Raw genomic sequence first — 13,280 nt, forward strand, 5'->3', positions numbered from 1 at the left:
GTATGGGGTCTTTGCATTCTATTGACAGGTCTTTATTATATGGCTACTCTTCCCCAGTATATAGACACTTGTGTTCTGCTTATTCTTTCAACTTGTTATATCTGGGTGTATACATCCATATCCTTACTCTATTTAGCTGATTAAAATTCATCATACTGTCTTCAAAATATGTCAGTACCTTGAAATATTTTCCCAAAGTTGCTTTCGTTTTTCTATTCCATCTTACCAGAATACACTAACTCTACATTGTTCTTGCTGTTGCCCTTTATACTCAGCTAACATATGCATGTATGCATGCGTGCATATATAATATAAATATATATATCTAATACTCAGAATCTTGTATATTAGACAATCATTAGCTATTTGTTAAGTGAAAATAGATGATTTACTATAGGAACTTCTCAAAAAACACCCCTTAAATATTTAAAGACAATATTAAGGCAGCATATGTAAGAGCTATGCATGTAAAAGTCCAGTTTAATGCCCCTAAAATAATATCAAGCAAACCTTTACCTGGTATCTGGGGTAAATATTAAATTTAATACATCGTTCTTACTTCTTTCTAATAAATTATTATAAAGAAAGTTTATTTTAGCACTTTTAAAAGTTAGTTAACATGTTCTTATACACATGTTAATGTAAGCCTATCTGATGCCTAAATTTTACCAATTACCTTTTTAAAAAAATGGATAACTGAAGTTTCTCCTTTTTTAAAAAAATGCAACAATGTGTGTCTTTCTTTTAAATTAACATAGATCTCATTTACTTTGTCTTATTAGGATGGCTAAAATTTTCAGTTAATCTGTCAAAAGAAAATTTATTGACAGTGAAAATAAATGTATCTTATTCTCACTTTTGGAGAAAAAAACTCCAACATTACTACTGGAGGGGAACTACAAAAACCTTACTCTCTCTGTAACTCTGTTATTTCTTGTTGCATATCTTTTCCTACTTTCTTGTTAGGTGTATAATCTGAAATATCAGTGGATAATTTCCAGTTCTTGGAGAACTTATTCTACTTCCCATTATGTTGGTTGATTCTTCCTCATGTGATTAGTTTTATCTTGGATTATGAAAATGTCTTTATAGGGCATTTTTGACTTGAGCTTTAACAGTTTATCAAGTTTTCAATCAGTTTTTATGTTGAAAGCTTTGCTTGACATTTCTGTATCTAAAGAAAAATATATCATGCTCCACATCATTGCATGACACAAGTTTCGGATTTCTGCTTTCTCATGCATAATATGTTCCCTGCCCATTGTTACAGACAGACCAAACATTCCCTTTCTCTTTACAGTTTCAGTGGAGAGAGATTCTCCAGTTCTCTTTTCAGAGATGGGGCAGCTCTTTATGGCTCTGGGCATTATGCAATATGTTCTATATATTACATGTCACCAAGCCTTTGAATTTTACTTACTACTTTGACAGAGGTTCTCTTCTCATTTTTAGGACTTGGAGATTTCTTGTGTGTGTGTGTGTTTTTTTTTTTCCTGAGCTAAACTATAGTCTGTGCACATATTTTCAATTTTGTATACTTTGTTCATCATTTCCATATATTCATAATAGGGATGAGAATTCTATTTTGGCTTAGTCTGCTATACTGCCAAAGGACCTTATCATCTCTTATATAAATCTGTTTGGGGAAGCTAAAAACAACATTAAGCCCAAATGGACTTCTTATTAAAATACTTTTTTTTCCTCTTTTTTAGGATCACAACTATAGTTTTATAAGCATAAATGAAGAGCAAATGTTCATCTGAAAACTTACCACATTATCATCAGCAACAATGAATAGTTCAACATACTTTTCTTCATGGACATTCTGGAAATTTATGAAAAATTTAATGAAGTATGGTTAATTTCCTCATTTTAATGTTTTAAGTTAAAATTTTCATGGTAAGAAATGTTAATATTATTGATACGGGAAAGTCAGGTACAGGAGTATAACTAATAATTCCAGGAATTTATCTAAATAAAACCCAATATATTATTAAAACATGTGCCCTTGTATATCAGATTTTAATAAACCTGAAACAATATTCAATATTTGAATATCCTTCCTTTTTTGTTTAGTCTTTCAGGTAAAATAAGAGTTATATTTATTGCAACATTATTTACAATAGCCAAGATAAGGAAGCAACCTAAGGACCTATCGGTAGATGAAAGGATAAAGAAAACGTAGTACACACACACACACACACACACACACACACACGAATATTATGCAGCCATAAAAAAGGATGGAATCTTGCCATTTGCAACAATATGAGTGGATCTAGGGGGTATTATGCTAAGTGAAATAAGTCAGAATGAGGAAGACAAATAGTATATGATTTCACGCATATGTGGAATCTAAAATTCAAAACAAATGAATAAACAAACAAAAACCAGAATCAGACCTATAAATACAGAGAACAAACTGATGGTTGCCAGAGGGAAGAGGGGGTGTAGGGATGGGCAAAATGGGTGAAGGGGAGTGGGAGACCCAGGCGTCCAGTTATGGAACAAATAAGTCATGGAATAAAAGGCACAGCATAGGAATATAGTCAATGGTATTTAGTAGCATTGTATGGTGACAGATGGTAGCTACCCTTGTGGTGTGTAGCATGATGTATGGAGATGTTGAATCACTATGTTGTATACCTGAGACTAATGTAACATTGTGTGTTATACGCTAAATAAATAAATAGAAGAGTTATAAATAAAGAATAATGAATACTTTTTTTAATGTTTAGTTTTTTTTTACTTATAAAGTAAATGCTTACTAAGTAAGCTCATATAAAAAAGACTTACCGATAGTGGAGAACAAAACATAGGAATGACTGGCTAGTAGGACTGATTGTACTTCTATTCCTTTCCTGTCTCCCAATCTCTTACTTTACAGTAGCCTCAATTCCAAGGAAATGTATAAAAGTTATACATTTATATTATAGATCTTTTATTTTATAAGTCACCAATTCCAGAAAATTCTGTTTTCAGCTCTCAGTGTTATGCATTGAGATGCATGCATATTATCTGAGTATAAACCAGAGGCATATTGTACAAAGATTTAACTAAGTCATTCTGTGTGTGAACTAAGTAATTATGTATCAATTGATTGAGTAAATCAGAAACATCTGTTAGGCACTTAGTAAGTTTCCGACACAATCTGGACCATGGATATGTGAAGAAGATGGGCACTCATGGATCTTAAAGGCTAACACCTACTGGGGATTTGAAGTGATATGAACTAATTGTACAGGAAAGCCTAAAACACAGAGGACTCTCATTGTGCAGTCATCCCACCAGAAATTGAAGTTGCTATTACTTACTTATCTTTAATAATTAATAATTAGAATATTTGGACTGATGAAAGGGGGAGACCCTGACTTATCATCAACTCCCCCCAACTGAAAAAATGGCAGTGAAGACGAGGGAAGACATTATCTAGGAGAGCTTTCAAGACATTGCAAATTTCATTCTTTCCAACCACTTATAGCCCTAATGCTATAAATCTCTATGTACGGTTGTAAATATTCCCTTTCCTTCAAATTTGATGGGACGAATTAAGATTTACTGTAGGGAATGAACATTTTCTTTTTCTTTTTTTTAAAGATTTTATTTATTTATTAGAGAGAGAGGGAGAGCACGAGCACAAGTAGGGGAAGGGACAGAGGGAGAGGGAGAAGCAGACTCCCTGCTGAGCAGGGAGCCTGATGCGGGGCTCCATCCCAGGACTCTGGGACCATGGCCCGAGTTGAAGGCAGATGCTTAACCAACTGAGCCACCCAGGTGCCCTGGGAATGAACATGGTAATAGTAAAAAAAAAAAATGGTAAAAAAATGTTTGACATTTTAGATTTCAAACAATGAAGAGTAAGACTCAGGTAGCACATACACTTCATTAGTTGGGCTCATCTCTCTGTTTTGAAATGAAAAAGGAAATAAGAGACATTTTTCCTGGCATTAAGATGATTTAAAAATAAAGCACTTACTTCTATTTTGAGGTCTTCCATGATTTTAATATCATCCTTTGAATCATTTGTCCTGGTAAAATTGAGTTCTGTACAAGAATAATTGGCAGCATACTGTATCCTTGGATTATATCTGAACACCAAATGTTGTCCCTCATCTGAATATTTCATTGGTTCAATGAGGTACCTTTGGTCATATACCCTGAAGAATCCCCTACAGAAAATGGAAATGTGATGTATGTTCAAGATGTATTCCATTTTACCTCTATATTTCTCACAATTATTCTTTTGTTCCATTTTATTGACTTCACCTATTTAAGAATGGAAACTATAAGACCAAGGCCTCATGAGCATGTATTCAGGTATTCTGAGTGATAAAAAGATGAAGTGACATGTGGCCTTTGAATTAATAACTTTTGTAAGAGTCAACTCATCTAGATTTTCAGAAACTTGACAGTTCAATTCCTACTTTGAAGTCTCAGAGTTATAGCAAACATTTTGTGAATCTTTTATGTCCATCATGCATTAATTGTAGAGTAAATATATGACAGTAAAATAACTATTATCTAGAAATTTTATCATTAAAGGTATTCTTATTCTTGAATATATTGGGATCTACTCAAGTAAAGTACACATACATGAAGGTGGAAGTTTCTTGTTCTTCTACCCTTTACCCCACATTTCCTCCTTTACTCTTAAGCCCAAGATCTACAGAGAACTGAAATAGGCTTTACTTCTAACTTTAATTTCTAAAGACTCTAACTCCTGATTATTAAAAACGTGTGAAATGTTGTGTGGTGATTCACAGGACTAGAAGTCAGGAAGCCTGGTTTTTGGATTGAATCCTATCACCAGCAAATTGGATGCTCAGAGGCAAGTCTCTGATTTCAGTGTCTCTAACATGAGAGAACAGGCTAGATGATTCCCAGCAGTCTTCTAACTCTGAATCCCTTGATCGTATACTGAAAAACTTGTCTTGCTTAGGGCTGTGCATTAGACATCTTTTTGTCAAAAATGAACGTAACAATGGGCTAGAATGGATATTCATGGTGAAAATATACAGTAGCTTTTTCCCATTAATTTTTCTATTTATAGGGTTGTTAGAAAGATGAGAAGCAAATGTCTCTGAAAATCCATTAAGCAAACTTATAAACAAACTAGATACTTGTGCAATACCTCAGACCATTACATGTGCTGATACTGGCAGCAGAATCGAATTCATGTATGATGGATCCTTGGTAAAAACAGTGATCCTAAAATAGAGGAAGAGGCAATCGATATAAGTACACATATTCATATTACATAAATATTAACTTATCCATATTTTATGTTCACAATACATCAGCATTTCATTGTCACAAATTGTACACATATTCATGTATTCATTCATTGCATCCTGTCATTTGGAAAATTTTGAAACTCCTTTAGAATCCTTTTAATTGCATGATTACATTTTGTTAAGCAGTATATGGATTCTTCCCTCACAAATTTAGCAGCTCTTAGTTGATGAATCCAGCCTCAGAAATGTGACCTTTTTCCTTATAAATATTTCTCCTTTAATCCATCCTAAAATTTCTACCAAACTACCATTCTTGGGTTGTTATTACAATTTTCCTCCAGTTTCCTATGAAATCATGCCAATGTTTTTGATGATTGCTAAAATTAAGTCTCACTCTCCAACCAGGCCTCCTCAAGCCCTTCTCTCCTGCTGCTGTGCTTCAGTCAAGTTGGTATCCTTGTCACTCCCTACTTGGTGCTCTGCCTACAATGGTTCTGTCAGGTAATCACCTTTCCCATTATATCCATCCGTTCAACTCCTGCCTATGTGTGGCACGATCCCATGTGACCTCAGACCCTCACAGGCCAACAACCACCCCTTGCATAAAATAATGTTATTCAGTTTTCTTCCATTTCTATTTTACAAAGATTGCATGATGACTTACATTTCATAGTTAACTCATGCCTTACATAGAGGAAATAAGTTTCAGAAAGTATACTTTTGATAAAAGAGAACAATGTCATCTTTGTTTAGAAGGCAACAGGGTTTTAGAGGGGAGGGGAGAGGGGGGATTGGTTAACCCAGTGATGGGTATTAAGGAGGGCACGTACTGCATGGAGCACTGGGTGTTATATTAAACAATGGATCATGGATCACCACATCAAAAACTAATGATGTATTGTATGGTGACTAACATAACATAATAAAATTTAAAAAAATAATAATAAAAAAATAAATTAAATTTAAAAAGTAGAAAAAAAGTAAAAAAATAAAATAAAATAAAATAAAATGTTAAAAAAAATAAGGCTACAGAGGACATGTTCTGGAAAGGGAAGGAAGACTGTAAAAGTAGAACTTGTATCCACTGGAATAATATTAATGATAAATGAACAAAAACTCATTTGGAAATAGGAAAGACCTCAATGTTGGTGCATCAGAAGTCCCAGGCCAGGGAATATGACTCACATAAGGGTCAATTAGATGTAGATTTTATTTATTTTATTTATTTTATTTTATTTTTTTTTATTTTTAAAGATTTTATTTATTTTATTGAGAGAGAGAGAGCACAAGAGGGGGGAAGCGGGAGAGGGAGAAGCAGACTCCCTGCCGAGCAGGGAGCCCGATGCGGGACTCGATCCCGGGACTCCAGGATCATGACCTGAGCCGAAGGCAGTTGCTTAACCAACTGAGCCACCCAGGCGCCCTAGATGTAGATTTTAAAACTGTTTCATGTCTTTAGGTTTTATCCATTTAGCTTGATGACAATCTTATCAGGGTGTCTTATACTGCTTTTGTATACTGCTTTGCCCTTCCTCCAGATTTAACACCCTTTTGGGTACATAGAAGTCAGTTTAGTAAAGAAAAATACATTAACAGTCATTGATTTGCTTGTTAGGCAGTAAACAGCTTCCTTTAGAGTTTGGAGGGTCATGTCTTCTATTCTAGGATAATTCAATGACAGTACTCAATGTAAGATTCATTTCTGACATAACATTTTCTGAAGCTTCTTATAAAGCTAAATTGGGTTTCAAAATCACATGAGGAAATTTCAGAAAAGAGAAATAGGAAGGTTCCATAAGATACCATGGTGGAAGGATAGCTGGTGATGGCCTCTCCTCTTGTGGAGTAGTAGGTTTCACTGTAATTTGAGGCTAAGAACTCCCTGGAAAAGATGGCAGAGAGATAGTGAGATTTACTCATTCTATAAAGTTAACAGATAAAACCAATTATGGGGGAGAGAAGTCTCCACGCTATTCTCAAATCTCAGCAAGTTCCTCTCATGATAAAAACACATAAGCAAAACCAATCCCACTCACATGAAAAGACATTCTACCCAGATTTCATGGTTTGGTAAACACTAGAAGAGTCTGAAAAAGATCCTGGCAGTTTTAGCCAAGGCAGCAACTTGAGAAGAATCCAGAGAAAACATTAGCTAAGTAAGAATTATATATAAATATATATGATACAAAATATTTTGATGTATATGGCATGTATACATACACTACATATATCTTAACATATGTTAACCCAACAGCCATATATTTGGATAAAAGCAATATGTATTAATAATAGTAAATTTTGAAAACATGGAAAAGTACAAATGAAATTGTCCTGAACTCTCACCATAGATAGACAACCACTGTTAATATTTTCATGTAATTCTTTATAGTTTTTTTCTCCACACAAGTAAAGGGATGGCATTCTGAGTAATCAGTAATCAGTACTCTCCCACATCTCCTGTATCAAACCCATGGGTATCCTCAGACTAAGAACTAAGATTGTATACCTTGGAGCAAGATGGTGGAGGAGTAGGAGACCTGGATTTTGTCTCCTCTCAGGAATTCAGCTAGATAGGGATCAAACCATTCTAAACACCTATGAACTCAACAGGAGATCGAAGGAAAGAATAGCAGCAACTCTCTGAACAGAAAAGCGACCACTTTCTGGAAGGTAGGACATGCGGAGAAGTGAATCCGAGGAGATATTCAGGAGGATAGACGGCGGGGGAGGGGCCTCCGTCGGCCGCTTCTGGCAAGTGATAGAGCAACAGAGCACAAAATCGGAACTTTTAGAAGTCGGCTCCACTGAGGGACATCGCTCCAGTGGCTAAGCGGGGGATGGAACCCTTGTGGGACAGTGTGGTCTCAGGACGCTTGGGGTCACAGAAAGACCGGGGGTGCCTGAGTGTGGCAGAGCTCCCAGGTATCGGAGCAGGGTAGCCAGCTGCAGAGATGGAGCCGAGGGGCGGGCTCTCAGCTCCGGGTTGCCCTAAACCATGATCCGCGGCACAGTCGGGCCACTGCTCTTCCTGCAGGAACCCAACAAGCGGCAGATCCGGGGAGACTCCCCTTCCTCCCCCGGGAGGGGCGGCATGGGAGCGCACCGCAGGGATCTGCTGTATTTGGAGACTCCACACCGAGTCGGGTGCCAGAGATAGAAACGCTCGGTCACAGGCTGGGTGAGCATGGAGTGTGGCCGGACACCGGGGAGACGGGAGTGACTGGCGGCTTTTCTCTGGGGCTCACTGAGGAGCGGGACACCAAGTTCTCGGCTCCTCCGGCGGAGATTGGGAGGCCGCCGTTTTCACTCTCGTCCTCCAAAGCTGTGCAGAAAACTTGCAGGGAACAAAAGCTCCCGAGAGCAAACCCGGGCAGATTACTTAGCCCAGACCAGCAAGGGCGGGGCCATTCCACCTCCGGCAAAGACATTTGGGAACCACGGCAACAGGTCCCTCCCCCAGAAGATCAGCAAGAACAGCGAGCCAAGACCAAGTTTACTGATCAATGAGATTGGCAGAACTCCAGCGCTAGGGGAATACTGCACATAGAATTCATGGCTTTTTCCCCATGATTCTTTAGTCTTTCAAAGTTAATTTTTTTAACTTTCTTTTTCCTTTTTTTTTTGAATTTTTCTTTTTCCCTTTTTCAACCAACACTTTATCAATCCCTTTTTTAAAAAATCTTTTTTATTTTTCATTTTTAGAGTCATATTCTATCCCTTCATAGTAGTTACCCTTATTTTTGGTATATATATATATATATATATATATATATATATATATATATATATATATATAAGTTGTTCTCTCCTTAAAATTTTGAGATACGGTTTCTTCTAACAGATCAAAATATACCCTAAATCCCTAGTGTATGGCTTTGTTCTAGTCTCCTGCCTGATCACATTCTCTCCTTTTTTTTTTTTTAAATCCTCTTCTTTCTTTTTTCAACCAACTTCTTATCAATTCCATTTATAAAATCTTTTATAATTTTCATCTTTACAGTCATATTCCATCCCTTCATCGTATTAACCCTTATTTTTGTACATATATAAGTTTTTCTTTCTTTAAAATTTTGGGAGGCACTTTCTTCTAACAGACCCAAATATGCCCAAAATCTAGTGTGTGGCACATATCTATGCACCAGCCTGATCATATCTGATCATATTCTGGTTTTTCTTGTTTTGTTTTTGTTTGTTTTTATCTTTTTCTTTTTCTTTTTTCTTTCTTTCCCTTTCTTTTGCCCTGTTTTCAGGTATTTTCTGATTTGTTTAGTGTATATTTTCTGGGGTCGTTGTTACCCTGTTAGCATTTTGTTCTCTCATTCATCTACTCTCCTCTGGAAAAAGATGGAAAAAAATCACCTCAACAAAAATAATAAGAGGCAGTACCGACTTCCAGGGACCTAATCAATATGGACATTAGTAAGATGTCGGAACTAGAGTTCAGAATGATGATTTTAAAGATACTAGCTGGGCTTGAAAAAAGCATGGAAGTTATTAGAGAAACTTTTCTGAAGAAATAAAAGAACTAAAATCTAACCAAGTCAAAATCAAAAAGGCTATTAATGAGATGCAATAAAAAATGGAGGCTCTAACTGCTAGGATAAATGAGGCAGAAGAGAGAATCAGACCAAATGATGGAAAATAAAGAAGCTGAGAAAAAGAGAGATAAACAACTACTGGATCACGAGGGCAGAATTTGAGAGATAAGTGATACCATAAGATGAAACAACATTAGAATAATTGGGATCCCAGAAGAAGAAGAAAGAAAGAGAGGGGCAGAAGGTATATTGGAGCAAATTATAGCAGAGAACTTCCCTAATTTGGGGAAGGAAACAGGCATCAAAATCCAGGAGGCACAGAGAACCCCTCTCAAAATCAATAAAAATAGGTCAACACCCCAACATCTAATAGTAAAACTTAAGAGTCTCAGAGACAAAGAGAAAATCCTGAAAGCAGCTCTGGAGAAGAGATATGTAACCTACAATAGTAGAAACATTAGACTGGCAACAGACCTAACCACAGAGACCTGGCAGGCCAGAAAGGACTGGCAGGATATATTCAGAGCACTAAATGAGAAAAACATGCAGCCAAGAATACTATATCCAGCTAGGCTATCATTGAAAATAGAAGGAGAGATAAAAAGCTTCCAGGACAAACAAAAACTAAAGGAATTTGCAGACACGAAACCAGCCCTACAAGAAATATTGAAAGGGGTCCTCTAAGCAAAGAGAGAGCCTAAAAGTAACATAGACCAGAAAGGAACACAGACAATATACAGTAACAGTCACTTTACAGGCAATACAATGGCACTAAATTCATATCTTTCAATAGTTACCCTGAATGTAAATGGGCTAAATGCCCCAATCAAAAGACACAGGCTATCAGATTGGATAAAAACACAAGACCCATCGATATGCTCTCTGCAAGAGACTCATTTTAGACCCAGAGACACCCCCAGATTGAAAGTGAGGGGGTGGAAAACCATTTTCCATGCTAATGGACACCAAAAGAAAGCTGGGGTGGCCATCCTTATATCAGACAAATTAGATTTTAAACCAAAGACTGTAATAAGAGATGAGGAAGGACACTATATCATACTTAAAGGGTCTATCCAACAAGAAGATCTAACAATTGTAAATATCTATGCCCCTAACATGGGAGCAGCCAATTATATAAGCCAATTAATAACAAAAGCAAGGAAACACAACAACAATACAATAATAGTGGGAGACTTTAAAACCCCCCTCACTGAAATGGACAGATCATCTAAGCAAAAGATCTACAAGGATATAAAGACTTTATTTTATTTTTTTTAAAATTTTATTATGTTATGTTAGTCACCATACAATACATCATTGGTTTTTGATGTGGTGATCCATGATCCATCGTTTTAGTATAACACCCAGTGCTCCATGCAGTACGTGCTCTCCTTAATACCCATCACCGGGCTAACCAATCCCCCCACCCTCCTCCCCTCTAAAACCCTGTTTGTTTCTCAGAGTCCATAGTCTCTCATGGTTCATCTCTCCCTCCAATTCCCCCCCCATTTTTCCCTTCCTTCTCCTAATGTCCTCCATGCTATTCCTTATGTTCCACAAATAAGTGAAACCATATGATAATTGACTTTCTCTGCTTGACTTATTTCACTTAGCATAATCTCCTCCAGTCCCATCCATGTTGATGTAAAAGTTGGGTATTCATCCTTTCTGATGGCTGAGTAATACTCCATTGTATACATGGACCACATCTTCTTTATCCATTCATCTGTTGAAGGGCATCTCAGCTCTTTCCACACTTTGGCTATTGTGGACATTGCTGCTATGAACATTGGGGCGCATATGGCCCTTCTTTTCACTACATCTGTGTCTTTGGGGTAAATACCCAGTAGTGCAGTTGCTGGGTCATAGGGTAGCTCTATTTTTAAATTTTTGAGGGACCTGCACACTGCTTTCCAAAGTGGCTGTACCAACTTGCATTCCCACCAACAGTGTAAGAGGGTTCCCCTTTCTCCACAACCTCTCCAACATTTGTTGTTTCTCTCCCTGTCCATTTTTGCCATTCTAACTGGTGTAAGGTGGTATCTCAATGTGGTTTTGATTTGGATTTCCCCGATGGCTAATGATGATGAACATTTTTTCATGTGTCTGTTAGCCATTTGTATGTCTTCTTCAGAGAAGTGTCTTTTCATATCTTCTGCCCACTTTTTGACTTGATTATTTGTTTTTTGGGTGTTGAGTTTGAGAAGTTCTTTATACATCTTGGATACCAGCCCTTTATCTGTAGTGTCATTTGCAAATATCTTCTCCCATTCTGTGGGTTACCTCTTTGTTTTGTTGACTGTTTCCTTTGCTGTGCAGAAGCTTTTTATCTTGACGAAGTCCCAAAAGTTCATTTTTGCTTTTGTTTCACTAGCTTTTGGAGATGTATCTTGAAAGAAGTTGCTGTGGCCGATGTCAAAGAGGTTACTGCCTATGTTCTCCTCTAGGATTTTGATGGATTCCTGTCTCACATTGAGGTCTTTCATCCACTTTGAGTTTATCTTTGTGAATGGTGTTAGAGAATGGTCGAGTTTCATTCTTCTGCATGTGGCTGTCCAATTGTCCCAGCACCATTTATTGAAGAGACTGTCTTTTTTCCATTGCATGCTTTTTCCTGCTTTGTCAAGATTATTTGACCATAGAATTGAGGGTCCATATCTGGGTTCTCTATTCTGTTCCATTGGTCTATATGTCTGTTTTTGTGCCAGTACCATGCTGTCTTGGTGATCACAGCTTTGTAATATAGCTTGAAATCGGGCAATGTGATGCCCCCAGCTTTGTTTTTCTTTTTCAACATTTCCTTGGCAATTCGGGGTCTTTTCTGATTCCATACAAATTTTAGGATTGTTTGTTCCAGCACTTTGAAAAATGTCATTGGAATTTTGATCAGGATGGCATTGAAGGTATAGATTGCTCTGGGTAGCATAGACATTTTAACAATGTTTATTCTTCCGATCCATGAGCATGGAATATTTTTCCATCTTTTTGTGTCTTCTTCAATTTCTTTCATGAGTGTTTTGTAGTTCCTAAAGTATAGATCCTTTACCTCTTTGGTTTGGTTTATTTCGAGGTATCTTATGGTTTTTGGTGCTATTGTAAATGGAATCATTTCTCTAATTTCTCTTTCTACAGTTGCGTTGTTAGTGTATAAGAAAGCAACTGATTTCTGTGCATTGATTTTGTATCCTGCCACATTACTGAATTGCTGGATGAGTTCTAGTAATTTGGGGGTGGAGTCTTTTGGGTTTTCCACATAAAGTATCATGTCGTCTGTGAAAAGAGAGAGTTTGACTTCTTCTTTGCCAATTTGAATAACTTTTATTTCTTTTTGTTGTCCGATTACTGTTGCTAGGACTTCTAGTACTATGTTGAACAATAGTGGCGAGAGTGGGCATCCTTGACGTGTTCCTCTTTTTTTTTTTTTTAAAGATTTTATTTATTTATTTATTTGAGAGAGAGAGATTGAGAAACAGCATGAGAGGGGAGAGGGTCAGAGGGAGAAGCAGGC

At 36.9% G+C, this 13,280-nt stretch overlaps 1 protein-coding gene across 1 annotated transcript in view; it reads right to left on the bottom strand.

Moving 5' to 3' along the window:
* ADAM7 (ADAM metallopeptidase domain 7) overlaps positions 1-13,280 on the bottom strand; it is a 106,825-nt gene that overhangs the window by 55,790 nt on the left and 37,755 nt on the right. Inside the window, exons 4-7 of the mRNA XM_078068253.1 lie at positions 7,038-7,116; positions 5,132-5,208; positions 3,977-4,169; positions 1,772-1,825 (exon numbers count right to left, since the gene is read on the bottom strand). Coding sequence (XP_077924379.1) covers positions 1,772-1,825; positions 3,977-4,169; positions 5,132-5,208; positions 7,038-7,116 — 403 coding nt within the window. The remainder of the gene's footprint in view (positions 1-1,771; positions 1,826-3,976; positions 4,170-5,131; positions 5,209-7,037; positions 7,117-13,280) is intronic.

The sequence above is a fragment of the Halichoerus grypus genome, chromosome 3 (genome assembly GCF_964656455.1).
Source record: "Halichoerus grypus chromosome 3, mHalGry1.hap1.1, whole genome shotgun sequence".
Lineage (NCBI taxonomy): Eukaryota > Metazoa > Chordata > Mammalia > Carnivora > Phocidae > Halichoerus > Halichoerus grypus.